Source organism: Copadichromis virginalis, linkage group LG20, assembly GCF_057382275.1.
Source record: "Copadichromis virginalis isolate Kocher_CV1m ecotype Utaka linkage group LG20, C_Virginalis_male_GT1.1, whole genome shotgun sequence".
Lineage (NCBI taxonomy): Eukaryota > Metazoa > Chordata > Actinopteri > Cichliformes > Cichlidae > Copadichromis > Copadichromis virginalis.
The window spans coordinates 31,210,833-31,226,240 of record NC_140637.1 but is presented as its reverse complement, the minus strand read 5'-3'; the positions used below and the strand labels follow the sequence as shown (position 1 = coordinate 31,226,240).

Sequence of the window (15,408 nt, the reverse complement as noted above, 5' to 3'; positions counted from 1 at the left end):
TTTGCTTGCTGCCTTACCAATCAGCGGCTGCCGCTGAAGCTCGGCGCTTACAGAACAGAGGAGCAGCCGCCATTTTGTTTGTTTTTATCTCAACTGTTACGGGAAGCGGTAGTGGGGAGGGAGCAGGGGGGGTAGGGAGGAAATCCCCCGGGTGACGTTAGCCTAGCACGTCTTATCAGCCGAGCTCAGAGTGGCAGGACAGTGTCCAATCAGAAGGCCGGAACGACGCGAAGCGGTCAGGCGGGGAAAGTTAAGAGAAAATGATGACTAAATCTTACATCAGCGTAGGATGACGTAAGAAAAACATTTACAGTCTCTTTAAAAAGAGACTACAGCTCACCTTAAACATGAAAGTAAATTAGACCCGAAAATTAATAAATTGAGAGAAGTCCAGGTATGCTCTCTGCTGCTGGAGGTCACCTTGTTTCTAGACATGCAATCACAACAACTGACACTGCGTCATCGCTGTCCTGCTACATCTAATCAGAAGTATTGATTGGAGATTTGTTTTGTAGCTTGAAGTCAGTCTGTAATTGATTTATAGAAGCACATTTGTCTTATTAAAATAATTTTTTTTTAAATGCACAATTTTGAAGTTTTGTCTGGAATTTTTCATCAAGTAGGATTTTCTATCCTGATTTTATGACTTTTTCAAGATTTCATTTTTAACCTTGGAGTTGCTTTTTGTCATTATATGATTTATTTATTTTTATGTGGTCATCCTACAAACAATGTAGCATGCAGAAGCTGCATGTTGCATATAATGATGCGATGAGAATCCTTTGCAGGATACCTAGAAGTGGTAGTGCCAGCCAGATGTTTGTAGCTGTGGGTGTTTGGACTTTTAAAGCACTTTTAAGGAAGCTAATGTTCAATTTTAGAGAACGACTGGATTGTTCGAGTAACAGTATAATTTTAGCACTGAGTGGTTCCCGTTACTCATCCAGTCTCAGAAAGCACTGGTTAAAGTGTTTGTGTATTTATTGATTTATTTTAAGTAATTGTGTTTTATGTATATTATGGTTTTATATTTTTACAAATGTTTTAGATACTTATTTATATACATATATATATTTAATGGTTTGTACCTTGTGTTGGGGGGGGGGGAGTGTTGTGTGTGTGTGTGTGTGTGTTTTTTGTCTTGTTTTTATGGACATGAAGTCTGCCAATAAAGATTGAATTGAAATTGAATTGAATTTATTTAAAATGTCTGATTTCCACAGTGACATGATTGCGTCATGCAGTGGCTATAGATTTGTCAGCAGATGTCCATCGTGTGTCGAGAAAAATATCTTCACCCCTTTGTAAGCTATTATGCAGGATAGGTTGGATCCATGCTTTCACGTTGTTTGGACCAAATTCTGACCCTACCACAGAAGAAATCGAGACTCATCAGAGCAATTTTTCTATTATCCAGTTTCGGTGGGCCTCTTTTAACGGCAGCCTCAGTTTCCTGCTGTTATCTGACTGGAGTGGTGCGGTCTTCTGCTGCTGTAGTCCTTCTGCTTCAAGGTTCACTATCAGAGATGCACTTCTGCAAAACTCGGTTGTAACGAGCTGTTATTTGTGTTCCTATCTAATCAAAACAGTCTGGTTATTCTCCTCTGACCTGAACATTTTTACCCAAGAACTGACACTATTTTCTATTTTTTTAGACCGTTATCGGTGAAGCGATGGTTGTGTGGGAAAATCCCACCCAGAAATGCTCAGACCAACAACAATGCCACATTTAACATCACTTCACTCCCCTTGTTTCTTCATTCTGAGGATCATTTTGAACTCCAGCAGGTAATCTTGACCATGTCTAAATGAATTGATTTGCTGTCACGTGATTGGCTGATTAAATATTTTACTAACAAGGAGCTGAGCAGGTGAACCTAATGATGCAGTCGGTTAGTGTACATTTAATTTCTACAGCTAATGTGACGGGTCTGGCTTAATTAAGCACTTTTATGAGCTGACCTTTCACTAATATAACAATTAATATGTATATAATTCATCTTAATAAACTTTGTAACATTTACAACTCAATTTTTATTCCTTTTATTCACTTGTTGTATTCAATGTTTTCTGTTTTCAACTCCCTACGCTGTATTGCTCTTTGTCATCACTAGATGGCGCTGTTGTTTTTGCTGTTGCTTCAGCTGTAAATATTTGCCCAACATTTCAATAAAGTTTTCCGAATATGTCAGCAGTAGTAGTGACAACATATGAAAATCCAGACAGACATTTCACATCAGTTTTTATACTTTTATTTTATTTATAACACTTGTCATTTTATCTTCTTACAGAGGGGGCATGATGGGAAACAGACATCGACAGCATGGAAGGCAGTGGCCGGCCACTAACCAATAACCTGCAATCAATCAATACTCAATCAATAATAACAATATACTTCTAAGTACAACATGAAGGAGAAGAATACACAACGGTGCTGCTGTTACACCAGAGGTGTGGGAACGTCAGCCATTAACAGTCCACAGCACAAACGCCCCTGTGATCACATCAGAACTGCCCCAAAGAAAACAAAAAAATTAAAATAATAATAATAAAAAGAGCAATAAAAGCAGTAATAACACCTTTGGAATAAAATAACAAATAAATATAAAGCTGCAGACTGAAAGGCTAAATACTGACACCCATCTGAATTGGCACAAAGAAGAGTTCAGAAGCTGTAAGGCAAAAATCAGAACTAGAGGAGTTTTTACACAGAAGCCAGTTTCTCTTCTTTGGACAGAATAACTGATCCTAGACCAGCACCAGCATTTCACTGCTCTGAAACTACAAACCGCATCAGGGGCTGAGGCGGATGCAAATATTTCTTTAAACTGCTTCAAAAACTAAAATAGTTCAAACCAAGCATGCTTGGTTTGAACTATTTTAGTACCCAAAAAAGTACCCATTGTTTTTAAACTGCAGTTCCTCACCTGGCCACTTGAGGCGGCCTACAACAGTGAGTCTCCCATGTTAAAATGTCTGAGTGTACAGCAGAAACAAACATGTTTATGCCCTGGTCCACAACATGGGTTTGGTCTCTGTGGCTAATTTAAACCTTTATAAAAACTGTAGTGGGGTGAACTTAGTTATACTTAAGTTGTCAGTATTAGAGGCGTCCCTACTTTGATTGGCAGAAGAATCTCTTTTCTACAAAGACGTTACAGCCAACAAATTCAAATCCAATGAGTGAACCAAATTGACAGTTTTCATGTAATAAAATTATCTTATACATATTATGACTTGTTTTTTAAGTGAAATTGTACTACTTTAATTTGCTATTTAGCATTAATTATCCAGTATCTATGGATTCCACACAAACCAATGGCTAACTTCATGGTGGCTATGTCCATCTTTATATACTGTCGTCAGAACCAGTGAGGAACAGTTTAATCCAGTCTGCAATGATCTCTGGCAACAGAAAAGATTCAGTAAAACTCAAACAAAAAGAAGCAACTTAAGCATTGACCACGCAACACATTTTTCACCACATCAAAACAGTTGATGATGATGGGAGCTATATAAGGCTGAGTTACTGGCCATTTCCTTCCATTATCACTGCTTTGCATGCCAAAAACACGCTAAAAAACACACTGTAGCAACCAGAGCCACGTGCAGACTGAGCACCAGATAGCGAGGCGGTGAGGTAGAAGCTAAAGAAAAGCTTCCACATTTTGAGAGGAAAGTTTGTGTAATGCAGAATCACGAAACGCTTCCCAGAGATTCTGCTCTGGTTAGCATGTAGCTTAGCACAAACTGTGGAAGCAAAGGGGAACTGTTAGCTTAGCTTTTCCAACCTATTCATTTGCATTTTACATTAAGAGAAAGCAGCTGCGTGTCATTAGCTCGATAACTAACACAAGTTTCATGATTTTGACTGATTTTTGATGAGTAGCTTGGCCTTTAAACTGTGATGGTCCAGCAGAAAGTGAAAGGAGGAGCAGGAACAAGCACATCTTTGGTATTTTAGCTTTATCAGCGACCACCAATAACTGATTAACAGTCTGTTAACGAGGCAAAGCAGCTGCATGCAGCCTGTTGCAATTACTCTTCAACTTCTTTTAACTTTCTTCACTTGTATTTCTTCCTGTCCAATTTTACAACTTCCACCATCTTGAGCAGAATTTTGATCAATTCTGACAGAAAACTTTAGAAAGCTGTCCTGGAAAAGCGTCGTCTTTTAAACTCCGCTCAAAGATAACCACCACATCGACATACTGCACTCCTCTCTACCAGCCATCTTATAAGTTTATCCACTGCCAAACCAAAAAGAAAGTCACTATCTAGAGTTCAATAAGCAAATGGGCAAGAGCCATCCTCTGTATAATTAGTCCAGTGATTAATATGAGTAGCTTCTTATTTTTTAAAAACTGTGTCAGAAGACGTATCCTGGGTCATGGAAAACACGTTACTTTCTTACTAGAAGGTCAAATTATTGCTTCAAGCAAAGGAGATACTGAAAATCATAGAACTGGGTTAAGAATTATCCAGAAAGTGTTGAACCATCATCTTTAAAAAAGATACGTGGTCTGAAAAATGTGTTGAACGATTGGGATCGGCTGTCACTTTCAACGTTTGGTGAACGTGTAAAAAAAATCAATTTCCACACGCAGTGATTGGGACAAAACATCTGTGTCCCCTTAAGGAAAACAATTATTGGTGAAGCTAATTGAAAAGAATGGCTTTGATTTGTTAGGGAGTATGAAGATCAGACTCTGGAGCACTGGACAAAGGTCATGACGACTATGATCTGGGGTTTCTTCAGTTGGTCAGGTCATGGTTCAGCAATGTTACGTGACCTAGAACAGGTCAGCTGACCACGTCAATGATTGGATTTGCCAGGATGCATCGGGCTCAAATCAGATTGGCCACCACAGAGTCCAGACCATAACCGAATCTTTAAGACAGGGATTCGAATCTTCAATCATCAAAGACCTTGCTGTCAATAAATGACCACAACTCTGGATGGAAATAAGTGTTGTGACAATGCACAGGTTTGTCGACACAAACCACAAATTTAAAGGCGGTCCAGAAAACCATAAGAGTGTGTGACGTTTCTTTTTGGCCGGGCAGTATTTTCTTTTCCTTTCTACGCTAACAGGTTCCCCCTGCTTCCAGTGCTCGATCTCACAGCTACAGACGTCACGGAAACGTCAGGTTGTTCCTTTAACCTTCACCCCATCAGTCCTCGAACCGTCTGCGTGGCTCTGGCTGTGCGGAGGAACAGCAAGCGTTAACCTTTTAACCTTTACACAGTCACATGACCTGACAGGGTCACGGGAGAATAAATTATATATTTACAAAATCTTTACTTTGTTTTCTTCTTGCATCAACTTGCATCAAGCAAACATCAACACAATCCAGACTCATAAACACAGAAATATCCAACAACAAGTCGTTTCAGTTCATCGTAGTGTAACAATAATATTCATAATATCTGCTTTTTTTTCCACTATCAAAACACTTTGTCCAAAATGTGTTTATAGAGACAGAGAGAGAAATACTGAACCACTGCAAGTCAAAATAAGAAAAACAACAAAAGCCTTTCGTTTTTCTTTTGATTTCTGTTCAGATCGGCTCCATCTAATCGCTGGATTCATTTCAGGAAACAAAATACCGAATGGGTCAGACCCAGAGAGACGTGAAGGTCCGCAGTCCGGTCCAGGACCTGTTAGAGACTCTGTCCTTAAAAACATCCAAACTTTATACATCCAAAAAACATCATCGTAAGAGTCCTTTCATTGGACGATTATTTCCATTATTATTTTTTATATCGTATAAATCTTCTGGTCAATAAAAGTCAGAAAACGTCAGTTTCTCAGAGTCCAAGTCTTCAAATGTCTGAATCAACAATCTAAAAATCCAAAATAGTCATTTTACTGCCATTAAAAAACACAAAAATCAGACACTGGGAGCAGCTAGAAATTCAAAATAAATCCTTTCAGCTCCACATAAACATTTTCTTCTTCCAAATTATATGTTTGACATTTTGCATTCACAAAAGCAAAGTATTTTGGAGGTTGTAGTTTAACAGGACCACATGACTTACATACCTAATAATTATAAAAACTGAATCATATTTACACGAGAACCTCCTCGAAAGGCTTTTCTTTCCTGAATGCAAAGTGTTACATTAAAATGTTGCCGTTTGTACCGCAGTCAGATTAAATAATGAAACATTAACAGAACTGTCTATTAAATTTAGGACATTATGTCAAAATCAGAACATGTGAAGTCAGAATGTTTATTTTTAGTCATTTTAACTGAGACTGTATCTGCATCAGAAAGAGTTTCTTGGTCAAAATCAGGAGATACAAAGTCCTTTCATACCAACCTCTGAAGATCAAGAGCAGAAAATCCTAATTTCAAAAGAAAATCTGAAAATCAATCATCAACATTTAACTCATTATTATTAATAATATTATTATTGTGCAGAAGACTGAACAGTTAATAACACCTCTTCAGTTGTTAAGCATAAATAAATACAAGAAACTTCCAGTTTGTCTGATTCAGCTTTTTTTTTTTTTTTTTAGTCGGACTGAAGAAACTGTTTGAACTCTGAGAAACAAACATCATCCTCTCAGGAAATAAATACATGAAAAAATATCTCAGACTGAGAAGTTTAAATAAAACTTCAAACGTTGAGCTACTTTCTGCAGGTCTGTGAGGAACAGGATCAGGGATTTTTTTTTAACTGCAGTTCCGGACTTTACCAGCAGAGGGCAGGAAAGCTTCAGCTAAAACCTCAACAGCAGAGGCTGCTGCGGAGGAACTGCTGCTTTCCTCCAATTGGTTGAAAAGTTGAAAGCCAGAATTTCTTCACTGGGGTAAATTGGCGGTAAAGATCCAAAAGTCATTTAAGTGCATTGATGAAGGAAACATCGGTCCAATTCTTCCTTTGTGTTTTTCAAATCTGCTGTTCCCACCATCGACCTTTTTTAGCACAGCTCAGCTTCTTTTTTAACGCAGGGAGGAAACCTGCTGCTTATTCACATCCTCACCTTACATTTGGGATTCACACGTCTGACCTTTGGAGCCTGTTGTTCTCAATCAGGACCTGAGTCACACTTCCACAACCAATCAGCTTTCATCTGACTATAAGTGGGAGTTTAAGGATGCTCGGATTACTCGCTCCTGACATTTTCTCTGTTTTGTCAGATATTTGTGTTTATACAAAATAATAACTGTGTTTTGAATCTTCATATGGATTTTTTTTACTTGCAGTTTGTGGGTTCTTCCTCTGCTTTATGCTGGAGCACATTCTGCATGTTCTGTGGATGCTCAGGAGCTCATAGAGGATTAATCCAGCCGGGAGACGACATCAGGAGAAGACTAACGTGGTTCTGAAACGTTGTTTTTGCTGTTTGACTCAGACACATCACACTTATTTAAAAGTCGTTTCCATTTCCTGTGACGCCTGCTGAGGAGCTCAGTTCTTCTACCAGCTTTTCCACCAGATCTAAACGAGGATTTTATCCCACGCAGGGTTAAATTTCTCAACATGAGTCCCTGGAAGTAACACCTCTGATTACTTGTAGAGGAAATGTGACTTTATTTGCTCCCAGTCACCAAACCTGTTACAAACCAGCGAGAGACTCTCACCAGAAATCCGGTTACATGAACTTAAAGTGTGGGCGGCGGAGGACTTGCAGTGGGGTTGGTTCGATGTGCTTTATTGTTGATCAAGTCCAGGAAACGTCCAATCAGAGAGCTTCGGGGTTTGCAGCAGCTGAAAGTAATAACGCTTGTCCTTATCAATTCATGTGCGGATCGTTTTTATACTGAATTTTTATTTATTCTGTGAAGTATCAAAAAGTGGCCACAAACAAGAGGTGGCGTCTTCTGGTTTATCTGCGCGACAGCAGGGAGAAAAATGTTGAATTGTTACTATAATGACTTAAAAACCAGCGAATGAGCGGTGCACGTGCTCCTTACAGCTCTCATCGTTTCACTTTCGGGTCTTTGTGGACGAAATATTTCAAATAGGACGCGACGGTGATGTCATAACTCCGGATGAAGCTGAGGCTCGTGGGAGTGCTGAAATCAAGAAAATGGTGACGCAGGACACTCGAATGAGTGTGACGTGATTGTTCAAAGGAGAGACAACTGTCAGAAGAGGCTCCGCCCACTACGCCGATTCAACACTGGTTAGAAAAAGGTGAAGTGAGACAGAGAGAAAGAGTGAGAGACGCCAACTCGTGTGGACAGCCGGGAGGAATCATGCAGACGAACCACGCAACTTTAAATACACAGAGAGAGCAGAGTGTGTGTGTGTGTGTGTGTGTGTGTGTGTGTGTGTGTGTGTGTGTGTGTGTGTGAGATATTTTAGCTACAACAGTTTGTTTTCTTTTCTGGTTTCCAACTGATCCTCATTTAAAGGCCCCCATCTTCATCATCGCCATCATTCCTTGTCCTACAGAATCACGTGTTTTCTTCCTCTGCCACAGCTGCAAACTCCTCCCCCTCCTCCTCAAGACTCTCCACAATTGGTCGGTGGAACTGAAGCTCCTCCCCCCTCCCAGCCCTGGACAGGATGTCCATCCATCGCCGCTGCAGCTCTTCCCCGTCGGCGCTGAAGTAGAGGGTCAGGTGGCTCTGGGAGATCTTGAAGGCGTGGCGTCGCTCCAGGCGGTCACATGACTCAGGCAGAGAGACCTCGAAGCCAATCAGAGGCACGCTGCGCTGCGCCTTCACATCCTGTGGGAAAAAGAATAAATTGAGTTCATTGAGGGTGTAATTCGATTTCATCCCAACGTCAAAGACCAGACCAGTCAGAACAGAAACTGGAAGCCTCCATCACCATCATAATTTTCTGTCTGCCGTGTTCTGATTGGTTGATAATGTAAACAAAGAGTTATTCCCTGACCAGAGTCACACAAAGTGGAGGAACTTTTAGTGTGATTTTGCTTTTCAAAGCTTCCTCTGTGACCTCACAGAAGTATGGAAGCTTTTTTTGCCACTGCAAATAAATCATCCATAAATCAAAATTATGGGATATTATCTCCAAACTTCATCTTAGTAAATCCGACTTCTGAGAAATAACTTGAAATTCTGACTTACAGATGGCAAAAAAGGTTTTCCTCAGTGGCAGGAACAGGCTTCCATACAGAAGGCACCATAGGACGAGGTGCTGATGTTCCAGCAGGACAGTGTTTGCTAATATTGTGGCTGTAATCAATAAAGAAGCCTGTAGGGGGCACTAGCAAGGTTGCAGATTGTCAATGCCACCAGAGAGCTTCTAATACAATCCAGAACTCCCAGCATTTCCTGTTTTGTACAGAGCGCTCACAAGAAAAGGACAGAGGTGAAAGGAGGTGCAGCTAAAAAATTTAACTGTATCTCCATTCCCATCCAGGGATGCAGCGACCTCTACTGGATCCCTGTATGAACTGCAGCCGGTTCCTGTTCAATTGGATTAACAGGAAAGCGCCTTCTTATATATTTGACATGAATGTAAATTTATAGCGTACCTGTGGAGCTCCATAGATGTAGAGCACCAGCGGCTCGTTCTCGGGGATGACGAACCAGGCTTTCTGCCAGCCCCGCCCTCCTCCTTTCTCCATGTGATGCAGAAAACTACAAATCACACTGTTCTCTGCTGCCAACGAGGCCTGTTTCTATAGCAACGAGAGATGGATGAGAAGAGAATCAGCTGTCTGCGACACTCGACCTGTCGAGCATCTTTGAAAAGAGAAATCCTGAAATGTGCAAGCGGCTCCATCCGTGGAGATCTGACAGAGGCAAACGCCGGGTGATGTCAGAGCGTGGTCACACTCACCTCCAGGATGGAGCGCCTTCTGTGGCTGCTGCTGGTCAGCCCGGCGGGAGACGGCGACACGCCCACGAGCGTGGCGTAGCAGTCGATGCATACGCGGTTGGCTCGGTTGTTGTCGTACGACAGGCGAGCGCGGAACTCCGAGCATTTCCCACAAACCACCTGGAGTCGACATAGACCATCACACAATTGGTAACTATGACAACGCTGTGTAAAGTCTGAAAATGTTGTTGTGCCACAAACGTCTGGCAGACACGTGCTGCAGATACTACAAATATCCAGGTGTTGGGCTACGACAGATGTTCACATCAGCTCATGTATGACATATACTGATATGCTGGGTACAATAAATGTGAGCAGCAGGTGGAGGTGTTGTGGATGCTGCACATGTCACAGACACTACAGATGTGGGCTGGTGTTGGGAACAGTCTGAATGTGGAGAGCGTTGTAACACATCACACTGGCGTTGCAGACGCTGCAAACATCAGCTGGTGTCGTCCAGTGCTGTGGATTTTAAATTGTCTGTAGGTGTTGCAGACAGATGTTATGGATGAAGAACGTACGTGTCCACAGGCTTTGCAGTGGTGGCGCCTCTTGGTAATGGAGTTAAATGGCTCCTGACACTTCATGCACAGAGTCACTTCCTTCTCTCTGATGGGAGTCGGAGCTCGTTTCCCCAGCTCAGCACAGCTCTGAGAGGCAGAGACGGGAGAATATGAGTCACAACTGAATGATTTCTGGGATTTCAAGAACTCCACTCTTCATGTCAGGGGGTCAATTTTGTCGCTGAGTGTTTGTGTTACCGGAGAGTGAGGCGGCGTGGAGTCATCATCTCGGAGTGAACAGTTCAAGTGTCGGAAACTCTCCATCGTCTGCTCGTGCCTCTGGATGGTCGCCTGGATGGCCTAAATGTAAACAAAGTAAAGGGTGGATTTCATTAAAAAAAGAAGAAGAAAATCCTTCATTACTATCAGTCAAGTTGAAATTTGTCCTAAAGCAGCGGGCCACATACAGCTGGCTTTGGGCCAGAATGGTGAAAATCCTCTTCCTGTCACTTTATCTTCACATTTAATCCCTGTAATATCTCAATATAACAAATTTAAGTGTGATTTCAGCCTCAGTCTCAGTATTTTTGCATAATACATAAATGCTGCTGTAATTATATATAATGAAAGAAATCTGTAGGCACAACTTTTGGGGGTTAAATTGTAAAAACATAAATGTATAAAATTACAGAAAAGTTCAGGCAGTTTGTTACCGAGACTATCCTGTAATAATATTGTATATATTATATATAGTTTATCTGATACTTTAGTACTTTGGTGCATTAAGAGCAGCTGTGGGAGACATCTTTGTGAGTTGGACAAGCTGTAAAATCCATCCATCCATCTTCATCCGCTTTATCCGGGGCCGGGTCGCAGGGGCAGCAGCCTAAGCAAAGAGGCCCAGACCTCCCTCTCCCCAGCCACCTCCTCCAGCTTATCCGGGGGAATACCAAGGCGTTCCCAGGCCAGCCGAGAGATATAATCTCTCCAGCGTGTCCTGGGTCTGCCCCGGGGCCTCCTCCCGGTGGGACATGCCTGGAACACCTCACCCAGGAGGCGCCCAGGAGGCATCCTTGTCAGATGCCCGAACCACCTCAGCTGGCTCCTTTCGATGTGGAGCAGCAGCTGCTCTACTCTGAGCCCCTCCCGGATGGCCGAACTTCTCACCCTATCTCTAAGGGAGAGGCCAGCCACCCTTCGGAGGAAGCTCATTTCCGCCGCTTGTATCCGCGATCTCGTTCTTTCGGTCACTACCCACAGCTCGTGGCCATAGGTGAGGGTAGGGACGTAGATCGACCGGTAAATTGAGAGCTTCGCTTTTACACTCAGCTCCCTCTTCACCACGACGGACCGGTGCAGCGTCCGCATTACTGCAGCTGCAGCCCCAATCCGTCTGTCGATCTCCGGCTCCCTTCTCCCATCACTCGTGAACAAGACCCCGAGATACTTGAACTCCTCCACTTGGGGCAGGAACTCATCCCCGACCCGGAGTGGGCACTCCACCCTTTTCCGGCTGAGAACCATGGCCTCAGATTTGGAGGTGCTGATCCTCATTCCCGCTGCTTCACACTCGGCTGCGAACCATTCCAGTGCGAGCTGGAGGCCCTCACCCGATGAAGCCAACAGAACCACATCATCTGCAAAAATCAGAGATGAGATTCTGAGGCCACCAAAGCGAAAGCCCTCCGCCACTTGGCTGCGCCTAGAAATCCTGTCCATAAAAATTATGAACAGAACCGGAGACAAAGGGCAGCCCTGGTGGAGCCCATCACCCACCGGGAACGAGTCCGACTTATTGCCGGCAATGCGAACCAAGCTCTTGCAACGGTTGTATAGGGATCGAATGGCCCGTAGCTGTAAAATCCATTAAAAAATTAAGTCCTCTTTTGTATTGTCCAAAGATGTCTGTTGGGCCGGATTGGAGTCTTTTGCCAGGCCGATTCTGGCCCCCAGACCTTATGTTTGACCCTGTGCCTGCTTCACAGTACTCGCCACTGCTGACTGAAAGCACACCACGAGCCCATCAGGTCCGCAGTTTCTAACGTGCTAGTATCGGATCATCTACGCCCGCTGCATCAGCACCACTTACCTGGATCCAGTCTTTCTTCTCCTCCTCCGTCCTGCAAAGCCAACAGAAAATCAGTCAAATCTTCGAGGAGCAAAACTCGACCTGAGAAACAAACTTCAGTGTGTTTTTATCCTGGGAGACAGATTCTGATTACAGTGAGTCCTCCTGCAGGACTGAGTGTGCTTCTGTCTCTGTAGGTGTTTGTACCTGGCCTGCAGCTCCAGGGATCTCTGTTTCCCCGACACCAGGAACGTCCTGGCGACAGCGACGCTGCTCGTCTCCTTCAGCTGAGGACACAGGCGGGAAATTCTCTGTTAGCTTGTTAAAAATATTCAGGCTAAATCTGAGCACGCTCATCATCATCCTCTCTGATCTCGCTTTATCATTGTTAGTTCTATTCGACGGTTAAAGCTGAGGTGGATGCACGTTTTAATACCGCGTGTCTGTGTCTCTGGAAGACAACACAAAACCCCACCAGGCCAACTTTATGAAGCTCGGACACTGAACGAGTGCTCGTCTAGTTGTTATTAGTCTGTAGATCACATTAATATTCTTGACTTTACTGAGCGCTTAAGGTGTTTGAAGGCTGAATGCAAAAACACTGAGTCTAACAGTGTCTTCAGTGAGAAAAGCCGGAGAGCTCACCTCCATGCCGTCCACGTCGATTCGGGCTCGGACGCTGTACTTCTGACCAATCAGACGCAGCTTCGGGACGCAATACAGTAACCTGTCATTGAACTGCAGAGAGAGGCAGGTGTCGCTTATTACTGTTACTATGACCCTATGAACTCTGTAAAGCACTGAGAAGGAGACACAGACAGGGAAGTACCAGTATCAGGTATCTGTCCTGCGTGGTCCCGTTCTTATTGGACAGCTTGAGGATGTGTCCCTCTTTAATGAGCTCGTTAGTTGGGTTAACAATGTCTTCTTCTCCTCCCAACAACTCGTACACCTTCAACAGCTTCCTCATTCGCTCCTGGCAGAGACATAAAAGAATCACTTAGCGGTTCATGTTCCTGCCGATGCTACATGAGGGTTTTAGGGCATTTTAAGTTCACTGGAAACCTACATTTTAGATATAAGATACAAAAGGCAAACTGTGAGATTACTAGGACAGCTGTGGAGCCTGAAGGCAAAGTTCTAGCGTTTCCAGCGAGTCGTCAGCCGGGAGACGACCTGACATCCTGAAATGAGTTTCTCTACAGGAAGTCTGGATCCCCTCTGAGGTGACTCTACAGATCAGGGTTCGAATGGAGCGCTTTCAGTTTAGGTTTTAACCCTAAAACCCTAAAACACCATGTGACACACGAGCTTTGAGACATCTACATCATCGGTGTGATTTTCTTTAAACCCAAACTCCTTTTATGTTTTTGTTTCAGATGAACAAACTGTGAGCACCAAACTGCAAAACAAGAGCCAGATGTAGCAAAAATGTTACATCTTATTTCATGGTTCAGGCTTTACAGGGTTAAAGTGCAGAGAGGGCACATACTACACATATGTACTGGTCTGGAGTAATCTGCTATCACTGCCTGATGGAAAACACTGTAAAAATATTTGATGTTTGGCTGAAAGGAAACAGCTGGAGTCTGGCAAATCACAGCAAAATGGTTGAAGGAACTGCCCTCTTCTTCTTCTTCTTCTTTCAGCTGCTCCCTTTAGGGGTCACCACAACGCTATCCATCTTCTCTGTGGTCTTCCTCATTTCCTCCTGCCTGGCAGCTCCATCTTCAGCAACACGTCCACCCTCCCTCCTCTGCACATGTCCAAACCATCTGAGCTTTGCCTCTGACTTTGTGTCCAAACCCTCCATCTGAGCTGTACATCTCACGTTTCTAAGTTGGAGGAAATGCAGTATATGAAAAATGTAAGCATGGTAACCGTGATCGGGTCTGGACCAATGTCCAGAAGTTAAGCTCTGTCTAACTGAACGCCATGAGCGGCTGTAGTGTATTCTTAGTATTAGCTTCCCTCTAAAGCTTGTTTAATGCCACTCACACGTCCTCGTCTGATTATGTCGCGTTTTCTCACTGCCTCCTGCACAAATCTCCAAAAAGCTGTCAGCTGAGTGAAACCGGCTCACATCAGCAGCAGCGGCTTTCCTTTAATCAGTCACAGCTGATTAGAGACGACGGCAAACATCCCGCTGAGAGGAGGTGGAGAGGCTCAGACCTCTGAGTCATTACAGCAAAAACCAGCCTGAACTCCATGAATCCACATTTCTGCTTCTCATGCTCTTGTTTACATTAACCATACTAATCACGCCATCGCTGAGAGACCTCTGCAAACCCACCTGGGTACCCGACGTTCTTCAGGCAGACTCGAACCTGAAGTATAAACCAACCTTTGAAGCAGCAGTCGTGTTTACCAGGAGCTTCGGGCAGTTAATGAGCGTAATCAGGAGAGTTTAATTAAAGATGAAGTAAAAGTTGAGCTTTAATCTATCCCGGGCAACATTTATCTGAGTGATGTGGTGTGAACAGCGGCAGACGGGGGTGATTATGGCTCACAGCTCCGGGTGTCGAATGTGTGAGAGTATCTTACCATCTTCCTGATGGCAGCGTTGGAGTGTTCGGCTGCTGTGGCGATCAGCTCCAGAGACTCTGCAGGAGAGAGAGGACAGTTACATGAGCCAGTAGCTCAGACACACAGAGACCCAGGAACCAATGAGGGCGAGGCTACCAAATACTCTGGCTTCTAGCTTCTCTGTGCAGCAGCGCTCCCTGAAGCCCAAAGTTTGCTCCGTAGAAGGAGCTGATGAACCCAAACTAAAGTCTGCAGTTACACTATATTGCCAAAAGTACTTGCTTGTCTGCTTTCACACACACGAAGTCGAGTAGTGTCCCATTATTATTCCATAGAGTTTAATATAATGTTGTCCCACCCAGAGCTTCAACTCTTCTGGGAATGCTTTATGAAGGTTAAGGGGTGCTTATCTGAATTTTTAATTGTTCTTCTAGACGAGCATTTGTGAGGTCAGACACTGATGCTGGACAAGAAGACCTGGTTCACAGTCTCTGCTCTAA

The 15,408-nt window shown here is 43.5% G+C and overlaps 1 protein-coding gene and 1 long non-coding RNA gene across 2 annotated transcripts in view; one reads left to right on the top strand and one right to left on the bottom strand.

The window, feature by feature from the left end:
- Positions 1-113: 113 nt before the first annotated feature.
- LOC146685164 (uncharacterized) lies at positions 114-2,671 on the top strand. The gene is made up of 5 exons (XR_014917336.1): positions 114-294; positions 1,224-1,304; positions 1,418-1,512; positions 1,656-1,788; positions 2,292-2,671. It is a non-coding gene; the product is annotated as an uncharacterized LOC146685164 (long non-coding RNA).
- The window catches only part of fgd1 (FYVE, RhoGEF and PH domain containing 1), a 27,145-nt gene continuing 13,973 nt past the window's right edge, over positions 2,237-15,408 (bottom strand). Inside the window, exons 9-18 of the mRNA XM_085445067.1 lie at positions 14,927-14,985; positions 13,212-13,358; positions 13,028-13,120; positions 12,590-12,669; positions 12,404-12,434; positions 10,573-10,674; positions 10,333-10,461; positions 9,773-9,931; positions 9,465-9,611; positions 2,237-8,691 (exon numbers count right to left, since the gene is read on the bottom strand). Of these exons, the coding sequence (XP_085301193.1) occupies positions 8,416-8,691; positions 9,465-9,611; positions 9,773-9,931; positions 10,333-10,461; positions 10,573-10,674; positions 12,404-12,434; positions 12,590-12,669; positions 13,028-13,120; positions 13,212-13,358; positions 14,927-14,985 (1,223 nt within the window). The 3' untranslated portion in view covers positions 2,237-8,415. The remainder of the gene's footprint in view (positions 8,692-9,464; positions 9,612-9,772; positions 9,932-10,332; positions 10,462-10,572; positions 10,675-12,403; positions 12,435-12,589; positions 12,670-13,027; positions 13,121-13,211; positions 13,359-14,926; positions 14,986-15,408) is intronic.